A 16,151-nucleotide genomic window follows, 5' to 3' on the forward strand; every position below is an offset into this window, starting at 1 on the left:
GATTGGACGCATCTCCCAGGCTGAGAGAGACCGCCGGATGAGGGAGCGACGCTGTCTATATTGCGGCAAACCGGGCCATTTCCGTTCCACGTGTCGCGGGCTCCAGGGAAACGCTCTGTCCCGTACAGACCGGGGGGAACTGTAACGGGAAACAACCTCCTCCCATCCATCCAACTCCCGTCTGCTCATTCCAGTAATCCTTTCCTGGGACAACCACAAGCTTCACCTTCAAGCCTTGGTAGACTCTGGAGCCGCAGGTAACTTCATGGATGGTGTCTGGGCGAAGGAGAATGGCATTCCCTCTGAACCTCTAAGTGACCCCATGAGGGTTACTACATTGGATGGAAGCCCTTTGGGATCTGGACTTGTCACTCATGTCACTACCTCCTTGCGACTTTCAGTTTCACAACAAAGCGCAATATTTTGTCACGAAAAGATGCTCGACTATGCATGGAATTGACTGCCTTGGATAGACACAACTCTGACGTCTCCAAAACTGCAAAGATATTATCTGTGAGTGCCCCAGAACTAATGCAACAGGCAAAATCAAGATGAAGTTTCATACAGCAAATGCCCCAGATTCTGAAGGCGCTGTGTTCCAATGTCTCCTTATATGGCTGTGAATGCGCCAGGAATGATCCCGTGCTTTCTGTCTATTTCCTGAGGTGTCTGCAGCATTGTGATGTGTTTGTAGGCATATCATTGGAAGATTGACCATAAGAGACTACATTTACCTGGTGTCCCGCCCGGTGTCCTGTGTGCGTAATCTGTAGGTCCATGCGCGTTCCATTTCTTCAGAACAGAAAGTAAAATGCCACGATGGATTTTATCGTCGATAGATATGTGAAAAACACCTTGAGGATTGATTCTAAACATCGGTTTGCCATGTTTCTGTCGATATTATGGAGTTAATTTGGAAAAAAGTTAGCGTTTTAATTACTTATTATTATTATTATTATCTTTTCCTTACCCAAACGCAATGAACAAAACAGAGCGATTAGTCGACACAAATAATATTTTTTGTAAAAACGGAACATTTGCTATCTAACAGAGTCTCCTCATTGAAAACATCTGAAGTTCTTCAAAGGTAAATTATTTTATTTGAATGCTTTTATGGTTTTTGTGGAAAATGTTGCATGCTGAATGCTAACGCTAAATGGTACGTTAGCCATCAGTACTGTTACACAAATGCTTGTTTTGCAATGGTTGAGAAGCATATTTTGAAAATCTGAGATGAGTGTTGTTAACAAAAGGCTAAGCTTGAGAGCAAATAGATTAATTTAATTTCATTTGTGATTTTCATGAATAGTTAACGTTGTGTTATGCTAATGAGCTTGCTGATAGATTTACACAATCCTGGATACAGGTTTTTTTTCGTAGCTAAACGTGACGCAGAAAACGGAGCGATTTGTCCTAAACAAATAATCTTTCAGGAAAAACTGAACATTTGCTATCTGAGAGTCTCCTCATTGAAAACATCTGAAGTTCTTCAAAGGTAAATGATTTTATTTGAATGCTTTTATGGTTTTTGTGGAAAATGTTGCATGCTGAATGCTAACGCTAAATGCTACGCTAAATGCCATGTTAGCCATCAATACTGTTACACAAATGCTTGTTTTGCAATGGTTGAGAAGCATATTTTGAAAATCTGAGATGACAGTGTTGTTAACAAAAAGCTAAGCTTGAGAGCAAATAGATTAATTTCATTTCATTTGCGATTTTCATGAAGAGTTAACGTTGTGTTATGCTAATGAGCTTGAGGCTGTAGTCACGATACCGGATCCGGGATGGCTCGACGCAAGAAGTTAACAAATTAATGTTGTCTATCAATAATGACAAGCCACCGGGGTCTGACAAATTGGACGGTGTATGAGGACAATAGCAGACTATACTGACACTCCTAATTACCATATCTTCTATTTAAGCCTACTAGAAATTGTGTGCCCTCTGGCCTGGAAGGACGCAAAAGTCATTCCGCTACCCAAGAATATTAACTCTGAATTCTTAAGTTTGGCATTAACTCAATGGGTAATGTAAGGGTTAATATTTGGGATAGGTTTAAAACAAAAATATAAAAACAAACCTTCTATCGCTGGATTTGAAAATGCAACCTTTGGAACCAGAAACAGATGATTAGGGCCATCCACATCAGCTCAGCAACACCAAAGCCTACCTGAAGGTAACATCGTTCACTGGTGCCTCTAGTGGCCGGTTTTTACTGCATCTCCTGACATCCTCAGACATAATAATAATATAAATAATATATGCCATTTAGCAGACGCTTTTATCATGGATGGAATACAGAATACCAACTTGTATCATGGGTGACCTGCCTGGTCTATGTGAGTCTGAAACAAAGCATAGACTCAGTCTTTTCCCTGTGTCTATACTGCAGTGCTCTTCACAGCCCCAGCCTGTCACTCTGTGTCTATCAGCATGACCAATACACGCCACTCTGCATCAAGACCCGATGCCAGTCTGAAGGATAGGGGAGTGTGTGTGGGGGTGTGAGTGTGGGTTAGTGTGTGTGTGGATATGTACTTTGTGTGTATGTCCCTGTGTGTGTGTCCGTGTGCGTATGCTTATGTGTGCGTGCATGTGTGCGTGCATGTACAGTACACATCACTATGTTCAGCAGCCCAAGGTGTCGTGGCAGAATCAGAATTAGTTGGGTAACATAGATAAGATGTTTTATTTTCATAATATGCTTGTGAGATACTTGTCATTTAGAATGTATTTTGTTGTACTATAGTGTTGGCCGTTTGCAGGTATCCCTTTCCTGCTAGTGCTAAGTTACATTGGGCCCCAGAGAGGGGAAAGGTTAGTCTTATCTGTGAATGTGTAAACTATTCCTAAACCATGTGAAGGGATGGTGTGATAAATGGGGAACCAGATAGGTGGCTCCACAATGTCTGTGTGCCAGTCACTGTCTCTCTGTGATCTTGTCCAGGAGAGGGTGTATTTGATATATGCTAGTGGGTGAGGTTTTGTTTTTGGTCCTGAGTGGTACCAAGAGCGAGATAAGAACATAGTTTAGGAGACAAAGCTGAACGACAATTTATAGCCAATACTGTCTGGCTATGTGTGTCTTTACTATAAAGGATCTCAGTTGCAATGTGTAAGCACTCTCAGAGAATTCATTTACAGACACTGAATTGATCTGAGAGTCACAGGGTTGTGATGAGGCTCATATAATTAAAGATGGACTTTAAGATAACTCTGACTTGTGTGTGGTTTGCTCTCATGATTTTGTAATACAGGATATTTCCACTACAAAGGACATGACTTTGCTGGCTTTGCTATGTAACAAGTGTGTTGATGAGATAAATACTGATATACTTTTAATTGCTGCATATGTGTGTGTGTGTGTGTGTGTCTGTGTGCGTGCGACTCACCTATCAGTCATTCCAGTGGGTTAGTCCAGGTGAACACACACACACTGACAAAAGTCCAGAGACACTAATCACAGTCTAACTCAGAGACAAAAAGAGAATGAGAGAGAGCATAGAATGAGTCAATCAATACCTGCCGACCAGAATGAGAGGATGATTGGTAGAAAGAAAATAAGAAGAGAAAACGAGACAGCACGCGAGAGAGAGTCTGAGTGAAGACTGAACAAAGAAGTGATGGAGCTGGAAGGAGCCTTTCTAGTTCGTAAAGGCTTTGATATTCTGATACGTATGAATGCCTAACTTAGTCTGAGCTGGCATCTGGCCATTCAACTGACCATGGTTATGTCCCCAATGGCACCCTATTCTCTACATAGTGCACTACTTTTGGACCTGGTCAAAAGTACTGCACCATATAGGGAATAGGGTGTATAATACCACCATACAACGTTATTTCAATGAACGTGAATGTAGAGTGCTATCGTTTGTGTGCGTGTATCTCTTCACAGTCCCCGCTGTTCCATAAGGTCTATTTTGTATTTTTATCTTTTGCATACTGCTTGCATCAGTTACCTGATGTGGAATAGAGTTCCATATAGTCATGGGTCTATGCAGTACTGTGGGCCTCCAATGGTCTATTCTGGACTTGGGGTTTGTGAAGAGACCTCTGGTGGCATGTATTAAAGAACACCCTCTGGGTTCTGTTAGACAGAACTCTTTATCCATAATATAGCAGGGGGTGTAAAGCCATAACACATACCATCTTCCAGCAGCAGACTTTGATCATTAATTTCAAAAGCCGCAAGTCTAACAAAACATCCCCCATAATCTTTTTATCATCAATTTCGCTCAGCCAATCCTCAGTCATTTGTGTAAGTGCTGTGCTTGTTCAATGTATTTCCCTTTAAGCGTGCTGAAAGTCTGCTGTCAATTTGTTTACTGTAAAATAGCAATGCATCTGGACAAACAGTTTTTTTTCAAAAGTTGACTAAGGGTTGGTAAGAGGCTGATTGGTCGGAAATTTGAGCCAATAAAAGAGGTTAACTCTTGAAACTACCCCTCCCGGATCCGGGAGAATTGTCATCAACTACACTAATTAGCATAACGCTACGGACAAAAAAAATCTTACTAGAAAATATTCAGATTCATGAAATCACAAGTGAAATATAGTGAAACCCAGCTTAGCCTTTTGTTAATCACCCTGTCATCTCAGATTATTAAATTATATTTACAGCCAAAGCAAGACAAGCATTTGTGTAAGTTTATCGATAGCCTAGCATAGCATTATGTCCAGCCAGCAGCAGGAAGCTTGGTCGCAAAAATCAGAAAAGCAATCAAATTAAATCGGTTACCTTTGATGAGCCTCGGATGTTTCACTCACGAGACTCCCAGTTAGACAGCAAATGTTCCTTTTGTTCCATAAATATTATTTTTATAGCCGAAATACCTCAGTTTCTTGTCCACGTTTTGTTGAGAAATCCACCGGGAATTGTGATCACAACAACGCCGAAAAAACCCTCCAAATTAGATCCATAATATCGACAGAAACATGGCAAACGTTTTTTATAATCAACCCTCATGTTGTTTTTCAAATATTTATTCGATAATATATCAACCGGGACAATTGGCTTTTCAGTAGGAGCGAGAGGAACAATGGCCGCCTTTGTCTATTACGCACAAATCACTCTGAGAGCCACCACCTGACCACTGACGCAATGTTGTCGTTCACGCTCATTTTTCAAAATAAAAGCCTGAAACTATGTCTAATGGCTAGACACATTAGGGAAGCCATAGAAAAAGGAATCTGGTTGATATCCCTTTCAATGGGCAATAGGGATGCATAGGAAGACAGGGGTTTCAAAATAAGAGTCACTTCCTGATTGGATTTTTCTCAGGCTTTCGCCTGTAATATCAGTTCTGTTATACTCACAGACAATATTTTTTACAGTTTGAAACTTTAGAGTGTTTTCTATCCTAAACTGTCAATTATATGCATATTCTAGCATCTGGTCCTGAGAAATAGCCAGGTTACTTTGGGAACGTTATTTTTCCAAAAATTAAAATAGTGCCCCCTAGCCTTAAGAGGTTTTAACCTGCATTGTGACGTAGTTTTACGCATTTATGTTGAAGAATAACCATAGGCGGCTTCATTGCGCAAGTGGTCACTTGATGCTCCCAGAGAAAGTATCGCGTAAAATACAGAGGTAGCCAATATTCCAATCGCTTCTACTGAGAAACCAATTGTCCTGGATGATATATTATCGAATAAATATTTGAAAAACACCTTGAGGATTGATTATAAACAACGTTTGCCATGTTTCTGTCAATATTATGGAGCTAATTTGGAATATTTTTCGGCGTTGTCGTGACCGCAATTTCCAGTCGATTTCTCAGCCAAACGTGAAGAACAAACGGAGCTATTTCACCTACAAAAATAATATTTTGGAGAAAAAATGAACTTTGGCTATCTACCTGGGAGTCTCGTGAGTAAAATAATCCGAAATTCATCAAAGGTAAACAATTGAATTTGATTGATTTTCTGATTTCCGTGACAAGGTCACCTGCTGCTAGCAAGGCATAATGCTATGCTAGGCTATCGAGAAACGTACACAAATGCTTGTCTAGCCTTGGCTGTAAAGCATATTTTGAAAATCTGAGATGGCAGGGTGATTAACAAAAGGCTAAACTGTGTTCCAATATATTTCACTTGTGATTTTCATGAATAGGAAGATTTTCTAGGAAGATTTATGTCCGTTGCGTTATGCTAATTAGTGTCAGATGATGACAACGGTCCCATTCACGGGATGGGGTGTCACTAGAGGTTAATGCCTAAACTATACAAAAAAAGTAACCAAACACTTCTAAATTTGATGTTTGAGAAACATAATTAATGTTAAATTCTGACGTGAGACTGTGAGAGCTTGTTGACATAGGCCCAGGTCATACAGTATTGAGTACCATCCCTATGATACAGGAACCTGTAAAGTGTACTGTATTTGTCATATCCACATGCATTTTTCAGAGATAAGGATGAATTATGTAGTCACTCTACAGTTTCCAAATTGGCCTACACATACTGTACATAATATGAATTGTGAGAGCACTGGACCCCAGGGATACCGTACACTGCAAATGTCACACCCTGATCCATTTCAACTGTCTTTGATTGTCCCCACCCCCCTCCAGGTGTCGCCCATCTGCCCAATTATCCCCTGTGTATTTATACCTGTGTTCTCTCTTTGTTGCCAATTTGTTTTGTTCATTCATATATACCAGCGTTTTTTCCTGTCCTGTTTTCTAGTTTTCCCGATATTGACCTTTCTGCCTGCCCCGAGCCTGCCTACCATATCATACCTTTGCCCCACTACTCTGGATTTACCGACCTCTGCATGCCCTGACCGTGAGCCTGTCTGCCATTTTGTACCTTTTCCCCGCTATTCTGGATGACCGACCACTGCCTGACCTTACTCCGAACCTGCCTGCCGTCCTGTACCTTTGACTGCCCGTGTTCAATTTAATAAACTTTTGTTACTTCAACATTGTCTGCACCTGGGTCTTACCTTCAAACTTGTTAACAAAATACAAAAACTGAGAAAATAAACAAAACACATCGGAATATTAAGTGGCCAGTGGCATGTCCCCCAGACTATGCTTTTCTTTTGTGCCTAAAATGAACATATTTATAGGAGGAGTTTCCGCTGCAGTGTTGTGGCTTGCAGAATAATAATATACAATAGATCATTGTTTTACCGTAATATACAGATTTATGCAGTTGAAGTCGGAAGTTTACATACACCTTAGCCAAATACATTTAAACTCAGTTTTTCACAATTCCTGACATTTAATCCTAGTAGAAATTCCCTGTCGTCAGTTTGGATCACCACTTTATTTTAACCTGTTGGGGCTAGGGGGCAGCATTTTCCCTTTTGGATGAGTAAACTGCCTCCTACTCTTTCCCAGATGGGAATATATGCATATTATTATTACTGGTGGATAAAAAAACACTGAAGTTTCTAAAACTGTTTGAATTATGTCTGAGTATAACAGAACTCATGGCAGACAAAAACCTGAGATAAAAAATCCAAACAGGAAGTGAGACCTTAATTTTGAAAACAGTGCAATTTGAAGTCCAGGGGCCTGTTGCACAAAAGTAGAATTAAGACATCCGGGATAAATGACTCAGCTGAGCTCAATGAAGCCAAAACATGTGCGTCCAGGCTTAATTGGTTGCACAAAGACCAAGCCAGGATGAGCAGACACGGATTCATTAAGCCAGGTGAAACCAATCCTGGATAGGTGCGCGCTCACAGCTCACTCAAATAGACCCCGCCACAGATCACAGATTAACTGATTTACCATGGCAACTAGAGCCGCGTACTTTTCCCCGTCGGAAGCACAAATCCTCATGGAGGCATACGAGGAGGTAAAAGATATAATTAAGAAGAAAGGCAACACCGCCACAGTGATAAAGCAAAGAGAAAAAGCGTGGCAAAGTATTGCAGACCGCCTGAATGCGTAAGTAGTGCACAATTACACACTCACCGCTCCGCTGAAACATCACAATTACAATTCAAATATTTAATTCACATCTCCAAAAACGCAGTTGTACTGTAATTATGAAACGGTTAAATTTTTAATTGAAATGCACTGCAGATATGAGTGAAATTGTGTAAAGTAAGTCCATCACACTGTATAAAGCTATGATAAATTATTATTATTTAACGTTACTACGCTCAGTACGGTTTAATCTTAGCCGTTGTACTCTGCTTCTTATGTTGTCCACCGTTTTTTGTGTTTCTCCTGCTTTCATTAATGTAAAGCTGCTTTGACAGAATGAAACAATTGTGAAAAGTGCTATATAAATAAAATTTAATTGAATAAATAGATGAGCTATAATAATAATCACTTTAATTTATATAGCGCCTTTCAAAGGACCCAAGGTCGGTTGCTCACTGCACTGCAAAAATGTCTTTCTTACTTAGTATTTGTGTCTTGTTTTCAGTTAAAAAAAAATCTAAAAAACATCTTGAATATTTTCTTGAGCAAAATTACCTAGGAAAATAAGCAAAAAAATCTGCCAGTGAAACGAGAACTTATCTAAAATTAAGTGTTTATGGAAAAAGTAAACTTATTTCAAGATAATTTTTATTATATTGACAGATTTTTTATTTGCTTGTTTTAAGCACACATTTACTTAAAGTTTATATTTTTTGTCTAAACTATACTTATTTTGCTAGGTCATTTAGCAAATCAAGAAAATACATCTTTATTTAAGTTTTTTTTAAAAATATTTTTACTGAAAACAAGACAAAAATACCAAGTAATTTTTTTGCAGTGTGACTCCATTAAATGTGTGTGTGTGTGTAGATTAAACATGAACGGGCCAAAACGGACATGGCAGCAGGTCAAAATCAAATACAAGAACATTCTGCAGAATGGTATGGTCCCTGACTAATATTTAACAAAGCACAAGCATATATTGTACCCAGAAGGTGCCTGCTCACACATTGTCTGTACTGTTTTAGCAGTGAAAAAGAATACCCACAGACAAGGCACGGGTGGTGGGTCACCAAAGGCTGACCTTACCCCAGCAGAGGACATGGCCTTGGCGCTAAATAAAGGCAGGCCCGTCTTAGAGGGGATCCCTGGGGGGAAAGAGACGAGCATAGGTTCCTCCCAAGATGCCACCCGCTTCATTCAAGGTATGTCCTTCCATCTCTACATGGGATACAACCACATTCATATTGAATCAATTTGGACTGTCTGACTTTGGTTTACCTATTGCCTTGCAGTGTCTGGCAGCACTGTGTTCCTGTTAGAGCCACCAGCACAAGCACCAGACGATGCTGATCCAGTGAGTACTCCATCAAAGGCATACTGTAGGCCTGGCATGTCTTGTCTACTAGCTTCAATATGAATCCGATTAAATGTGATAGGGTGAAGGCCCCAGTGCAGCAGCAACAGCACATGATGGAGACGATGATGATGAGGAGGAGACCATCTCTCTGGATTCCAGAAGGCATGAGGTATCATGGTAAGACTGTGAAAGTACTATTTACTCTACAATGGTGAGGAGTCCTCATCAAAATCAAAACATCTAATTTCTTTTACAGGACCCAGATGCTATACAGTGGGAAAACCAGCCTGGCAACATAGTGCGTATTAATAAAAGGACACCACATCCTGCCAAATTCCAGCTGCGCTAATTGTATTGTGTTCACAGAGCTCACAAGCTATCAGAAAGTTGTATGGCAACCACCTCCGGCGCCAAATAGAACTGGCAGACATAGACATTCAGTACAAGAAGAAAAAGATGGAAAATCTTGCACTGGAGTCCGAAATAAAAAAGAGGACAATTAGGAAACTGGACCTTGAAATAAAAAAACTTGAGGGAGGTGAGATATGCCTTCAATGTACACTGTATGCTAACTGTAACACAAATGTATTAATCATTATTTGTATTTCCTCCCCCAGCTCCAAGAAGATGACACAGCTCAAAATAAAAATTAGGTATATTCTCGTAAAGTCAAGTGAGCCATGACATATGAGCTCTTATTGTGAGCACACAGGACGGTGGCATTTTTTTATTTTCCCAGCAATCAGTACAACCATGTCATCGTTATAAGGCATCGCCCTCTTTTGCCCACCCCCCCAGCACCAGGTGTGGCCACTAGCCTATATGAAGGCCCAAAATTGTGTGTTCCTTTCTGCTCTGACAATGGCATGCCCATTCGTGCGAGATGTGGTGGATGAAGAAGCACTTGTGCTGAGGAGAGCCTTCAGGCGAGAAAGGGTCTTCAGGGACCGGTTGGACCCACTGGCCTTCCCTGACGACCATCTATATGAAAGATACAGGTTTTCTGCAGATGGCATCAGGTATCTATGCAGACTACTGGGTCCCAGGATTAAGCACCGCACTGCACGGAGCCATGCACTGAGTGTGGAGCAAATGGTTTGTGTGGCCTTGCGCTTTTTTGCTAGTGGAGCCTTCCTGTACTCAGTGGGGGATGCAGAACAGCTGAACAAGGCCACAATTTGCCGCACAATAAGGAGTGTGTGTCTGGCTATCAAAGCATTAGCAGATGTCTTCATCTCCTTCCCTGGCCACAGAAGACTCTGTGACATCAAAGAGGAGTTCTATAGGATTGCAGGTAAGAGGATCTACAAATTACAGGACAACTGTTAACACATAGTAGGATACTCATTACTTTGTGTGACAGGTTTCCCCAATGTCATTGGTGCAGTGGACTGCACACACATAAGGATAAAAGCCCCCTCAGGTGCCCATGAGGCCGATTTTGTGAATAGGAAATCCTTTCACAGCATTAATGTTCAGGTGAACATAACTTTTTGATATTGTCCATTGACGAACACTCTGCATTGCCAGTGATGTGCATTGATTGGTGTAATATTCCTCATCTTATGATTTCAGATGGTCTGCAATGCTGACTGTGTGATCAGCAATGTTGTGGCAAAATGGCCTGGCTCAGTCCATGACTCCAGAATCTTTCGGGCCTCTGAAATCTATCAGTGCCTATCACAAGGTAAGCCACACAACCCCTATTTATAACCATCATGGCTGTGTCAAGAATATCACTGTGTTTATGAGGTAGTAATGATGAGATTTTGTGTTGACAGGTGAATTCTCTGGTGTGTTGCTGGGAGACAGGGGGTATGGCTGCCAGCCTTTTCTCCTGACACCTTTCACAGACCCCCAGGAAGCACAGCAGGCCTACAACCATGCCCATGCCAGGACCAGGGCCAGAGTTGAAATGACCTTTGGCCTCCTGAAGGCACGCTTTCACTGCCTTCACAAATTAAGGGTCAGCCCTGTTAGGGCATGTGATATTACTGTGGCTTGTGCTGTCCTCCACAATGTGGCCTGCCTGAGGAAGGAGAGGGCCCCCAGAGTGCCACCAGCCATGGACTGGGACAATCCGGCAATCTTCCCTGATGACGACAGTGGTCGGCTGCTGAGGGACCAATATGTGTTGAATTATTTTAGTTAGTATGTGTGCTTTCAATTTTGGTTAAATATGTCCTGCGGTGGCAGAGGAATTTGGGTTTTTTGGGTTCGTTTTTTTACGAATTTGGCCTCTTATGATGTTTGTGCGGTATACTGTGTGTAATACAAGGCTGCAGGGAGGCTACTGCATCCATTCATTTGTCTGTTCAGTTGATGTGTATGGATTTGTCCTGCATTTATTTTAGTGTGCAGACATGCAGGGTGTGTTATATACAGACCTTTGAATGTGTATGTATCATTTTGTATAATATGCTTGGATTCTGTGCTTTCCATCTTGTAGAGTCACTGTGACTTCAGTTTCGAAAGGAGCTGATGGTTTACCTGCTTTGTTTTGTCCTTATTCAATAAAGGAACATAATGTTACACATTGTGTTTTTATATTCATATGGAATGTGTATTTGTTTATATGACAGAGTACTAGGGCCACACTGAAGAAAAAGGATAAAGTCATAAATTTATGAGGCTGGTTCTTTCTGCAGAAAAGCTACATATTGTTTTTACAGTTTTGATACTTATGACAATGTGATACTTAATATTCTGGCACATCAGCATGTCTTTGTTTATGAAACCATACTGAAGTACAATTTCACGAAATGCCCGCATCTGTCATTTTAACAACTGTCCTCCTTTAAAACAACTGGTTACAATATTATGACTTGTCTTTTTTTTTCCCTCTGTGGCCCTAATATTCTATCATTTTATATATAGTCTATGGGAAACTGTAAATTATCTAATGATAGCAACATCTAAAAATCATTTTTATCCAAAATCATTGAAATTAATGATCACAAACGTTTAAATAATGACAGTGGGTCTAGTTATATGTGATAACAATGTATAGTGAGCAGTGAAATAACTATTGGTTTCCATTTGTGGTGACTGCTGACTGACATTAGGGATGAGATTAAATAGATCCTGGAATTTAGCCTGGTCTGGAGCAGGCTAGCTCCACAGAATAAATCTCCATGGTAATTTATACCATAACATATCCTCCTGCCCCCTATCCATCTTTAGTGCAACCGGATTACGGATCAATTGAGCCAGGATCACCAAGATATCCTGGCTTAATCCCTTATCCTAGTTTTGTGCAACAGGCCCCAGCTTAGATATGGATGTTTATGCACTTCCTAGGGCTTCCACAAGATGTCGCCGTCTTTAGATTCTATTTGTATGATTCTACTATAAAGGAGGGGCTCATTATAGCTCTTTGAGTGGGTAGTCTGACAGAAAGCCTCAGTCTCATTGCGCGCGGTCACAAGAGAGTGTTCTTCCGTTCCAATGCGTTTCTTAAAACAATGAAATTCTCCGGTTGGAACCTTATTGCTGATTAATGTTTAAAACATCCTAAATATGGATTGCATACATCATTTGACTTGTTTCTGCGACCTGTAACGGAACTTTTTTAGTTTTTGTCTGGAGGAACTGCTCATGCTTTTTGAGCATTGAATGCTGGGCTGAACAAGCTAACAACAAGTGGCTAAATGGTGGGCTTTATGGCTTTATCAGTCATTTATTGTCGAACTGGGATTCCTGGTACTGCCTTCTGATGAAGATATTCAAAGGTAAGGGAATATTTATAGTGTTTTTTTTGTAGCTTCTGTTGACGCCAAAATGGCGGCTATTTCTTTGGGTTCTGAGCGCCGTTCTAAGATTATTATTTTTCCGCAAAGAATGCTAGCCATAACAAGTTAAGAAATGTGAAATGTCAGACTAATAGTAGAGTGATTTATTTCAGCTTTTATTTCTTTCATCACATTCCCAGTGGGTCAGAAGTTTACATACACTCAATTAGTCTCCGGTAGTGTTGTTTTAAATTGTTTAGCTTGGGTCAAACATTTTGGGTAGCCTTCCACAAGGTTCCCACAATAAGTTGGGAGAATTTGTCCCCATTCCTCCTGACAGAGCTGGTGTAACTGAGTCAGATTTGTAGGCCTCCTTGCTCGCACATGCTTTTTCAGTTCTGCCCACAAATGTTCTATATGATTGAGGTAAGGGCTTTGCCACTCCAATACCTTGACCTTGTTGTCCTTTCAAGACATTTTGCCACAACTTTGGAAGTTTGCTTGGGGTCATTGTCCATTTGGAAGACCCATTTGAGACTAAGCTTTTAACATGATGTCTTGAGATGTTGCTTCAATATATCCACATAATTTTCCATCTTCATGACGCCATCTATTTTGTGAAGTGAGCCGGTCCCTCCTGCAGCGAAGCACCCCCACAACATGATGTTGCCACCCCTGTGCTTCACAGTTGGGATTGGTGTTCTCTCGGCTTGCAAGCCTCCCCTTTTTCCTCCAAACATAACAATGGTCATTATGACCAAACGGTTCTATTTTTGTTTCATCAGACCAGAGGACATTTCTCCAAAAAGTATGATCTTTTTTCCCATGTGCAGTTGCAAACCGTAGTCTGGCTGGCTTTTTTATGGCGGTTTTGGAGCAGGGGCTTCTTCCTTGCTGAGCAGCCTTTCAGGATATGTCGATATAGGACTGGTTTTACTGTGGATATAGATGCTTTTGTAACGGTTTCCTCCAGCATCTTCACAAGGTCCTTTGCAGTTATTCTGGGATTGATTTGCACTTTTTACACCACTGTACATTCATCTCTACGAGACGGAACGCGTCTCTTTCCTGAGCGGTATGACGGCTGCGTGGTCCCATGGTGCTTATACTTGCATACTATTGTTTGTACAGATGAATGTGGTACCTTCAGGCATTTGGAAACTGCTCTCAAGGATGAACCAGACTTGTGGAGGTCTACAATTTTTCTTCTGAGGTCTTGGCTGATTTCTTTTGATTTCCCATTATGTCAAGCAAAGAGGCACTGAGTTTGAAGGTAGGACTTGAAATACATCCACAGGTACACCTCCAAATAACTCAAATGATGTCAATTAGCCTATCAGAAGCTTCTAAAGCCATGATATCATTTTCTGGGATTTTGCAAGCTGTTTAAAGGCACAGTCAACTTAGTGAAAAAATGTGTCTGTAAACAATTGTTGGAAAAATTACTTACTCTATTTGGTGCATGACATAACTGACTTGCCAAAACTATAGTTTGTTAATTAACAAGACATTTGTGGAGTGGTTGAAAAATGAGTTTTAATGACTCCCACCTAAATGTATGTAAACTTCCAACTTCGACTGTAAAAGAGAGGTTTTAAGTGTGAAGTAGGCATTGGTCTGAAGCCAAAAAAGAAAGGAAATTCATGAGCATCACAATATCTACTCCACCCATGTTCGACCAAGGTTTTCCAGCACACAGCTTTGACCTACTACAGTAACTATGTTGGTCATTTGTACTTTTATATTATTATATGAAAGCAAGCTTTGATTTTATACTTACAAGACCATCATGCTAGATTGAGCGAGCTATTTTGTCTTGTAGTAATGGTGTGCCTGACTGCAATTCATTAAACCTTTATTTTAGTAATACATGTCATTGAGAAAAAAAATGTATTCGCCCAACATAACAAGAAGTGGTGATGTGTTGGGTATATTCACTTATTGCCATGCCCTGGCCATAGAGAGGCTTTTTATTATCTATTTTGGTTTGGCCAGGGTGTGACTAGGGTGGGCAGTCTGTTATTTTTTAAATGTTTTTTTTCTATATTTTGTATTTCTGGTTTTGGCCTGGTATGGTTCCCAATCAGAGGTAGCTGTCAATCGTTGTCTCTGATTGAGAACCATACTTAGGCAGCCTGTTTTCCCACTATGGGTTGTGGGTAGTTATTTTCTGTTTAGTGTGTTTTGCACCTGACGGAGCTGTTTCGGCTGTTTCTTTTGTTCCTTGTTGTATTTAGTGTTCAGTTTATTAAAATAATGATAAACACTTACCATGCTGCATCTTGGTCCTCACCTTCTTCCACCAACGGTCGTTACACTTTTCTATATAGAGGTCTAAAGAGCCTGCCTGCATTCCAGATTTTTTAACTGTTCGCTTACTTGTGTAATATGGACATATGCTCAGAAACACTTGTTTTGAAAACATGGTCCTGTTTAACCTCTAGCGTCGAGCAATCCCGTATCCGGGAGCGTAATCATAGCCTCAAGCTCATTACCATAACGCAACGTTTCCTATTCATGAAAATCGCAAATTAAATTAAATAAATATATTCAAACGCAAGCTTAGCCTTTTGTTAACAACACTGTCATCTCAGATTTTCAAAATATGCTTTTAAACCATAGCTACACAAGCATTTGTGTAAGAGTATTGATAGCTAGCATAGCATTAAGCCTAGCATTCAGCAGGCAACATTTTCACAAAAACAAGAAAAGCATTCAAATAAAATAATTTACCTTTGACTAACTTCGGATGTTTTCAATGACGAGAATCTTAGTTAGATAGCAAATGTTCACTTTTTCCAAAAAGATTATTTGTGTAGACGAAATAGCTCCGTTTTGTTCATCATGTTTGGCAAAGAAAAAGACCGGAAAATGCAGTCACTTACAACGCCAAACTTTTTTCCAAATTAGCTCCATAATATCAACAGAAACATGGCAAACGTTGTTTAGAATCAATCCTCAAGGTGTTTTTCACATATCTATTTGATAATCTATCAGTGGTGGCAGTTGGCTTCTCATCAGTAGTAAACGGAAAAATACTGCAGCTGGAGATTACGCAATAATTGCGACGGAGGACACCAAGCGACCACCTGGTAGATGTAGTCTCTTATGGTCAATCTTCCAATGATATGCCTACAAATACGTCACAATCCTGCAGAAACCTTTGGGAAACCG

At 40.4% G+C, this 16,151-nt stretch overlaps 3 protein-coding genes across 5 annotated transcripts in view; 2 read left to right on the forward strand and 1 right to left on the reverse strand.

The window, feature by feature from the left end:
* The window catches only part of LOC127908494 (membrane-associated guanylate kinase, WW and PDZ domain-containing protein 2-like), a 136,257-nt gene that overhangs the window by 73,492 nt on the left and 46,614 nt on the right, over positions 1 to 16,151 (reverse strand). The window lies entirely within an intron of this gene.
* On the forward strand, positions 7,710 to 9,966 carry LOC118373215 (uncharacterized). Of its 3 annotated transcripts, XM_052465224.1 has the most exons (8): positions 7,710 to 7,904; positions 8,757 to 8,827; positions 8,915 to 9,091; positions 9,182 to 9,243; positions 9,326 to 9,415; positions 9,503 to 9,544; positions 9,613 to 9,784; positions 9,864 to 9,966. In XM_052465224.1, the coding sequence occupies exons 1-8, from the start codon at positions 7,747 to 7,749 to the stop codon at positions 9,875 to 9,877; spliced, it is 786 nt and encodes a 261-aa protein (XP_052321184.1). In that variant the 5' UTR covers positions 7,710 to 7,746; the 3' UTR covers positions 9,878 to 9,966. The 3 variants fall into 3 exon arrangements, with proteins under 3 accessions (XP_052321184.1, XP_052321183.1, XP_052321185.1); XM_052465223.1 differs by having other exon boundaries at positions 9,613 to 9,961; XM_052465225.1 differs by lacking the exon at positions 8,757 to 8,827 and having other exon boundaries at positions 7,757 to 7,904; positions 9,613 to 9,961.
* Positions 10,000 to 11,936, forward strand: LOC127908178 (putative nuclease HARBI1). The gene is made up of 4 exons (XM_052465222.1): positions 10,000 to 10,540; positions 10,610 to 10,725; positions 10,822 to 10,933; positions 11,028 to 11,936. The coding sequence occupies exons 1-4, from the start codon at positions 10,069 to 10,071 to the stop codon at positions 11,396 to 11,398; spliced, it is 1,071 nt and encodes a 356-aa protein (XP_052321182.1). The 5' UTR covers positions 10,000 to 10,068; the 3' UTR covers positions 11,399 to 11,936.

This window comes from Oncorhynchus keta, chromosome 17, assembly GCF_023373465.1.
Source record: "Oncorhynchus keta strain PuntledgeMale-10-30-2019 chromosome 17, Oket_V2, whole genome shotgun sequence".
In the NCBI taxonomy this organism is placed as follows: Eukaryota; Metazoa; Chordata; class Actinopteri; order Salmoniformes; family Salmonidae; genus Oncorhynchus; species Oncorhynchus keta.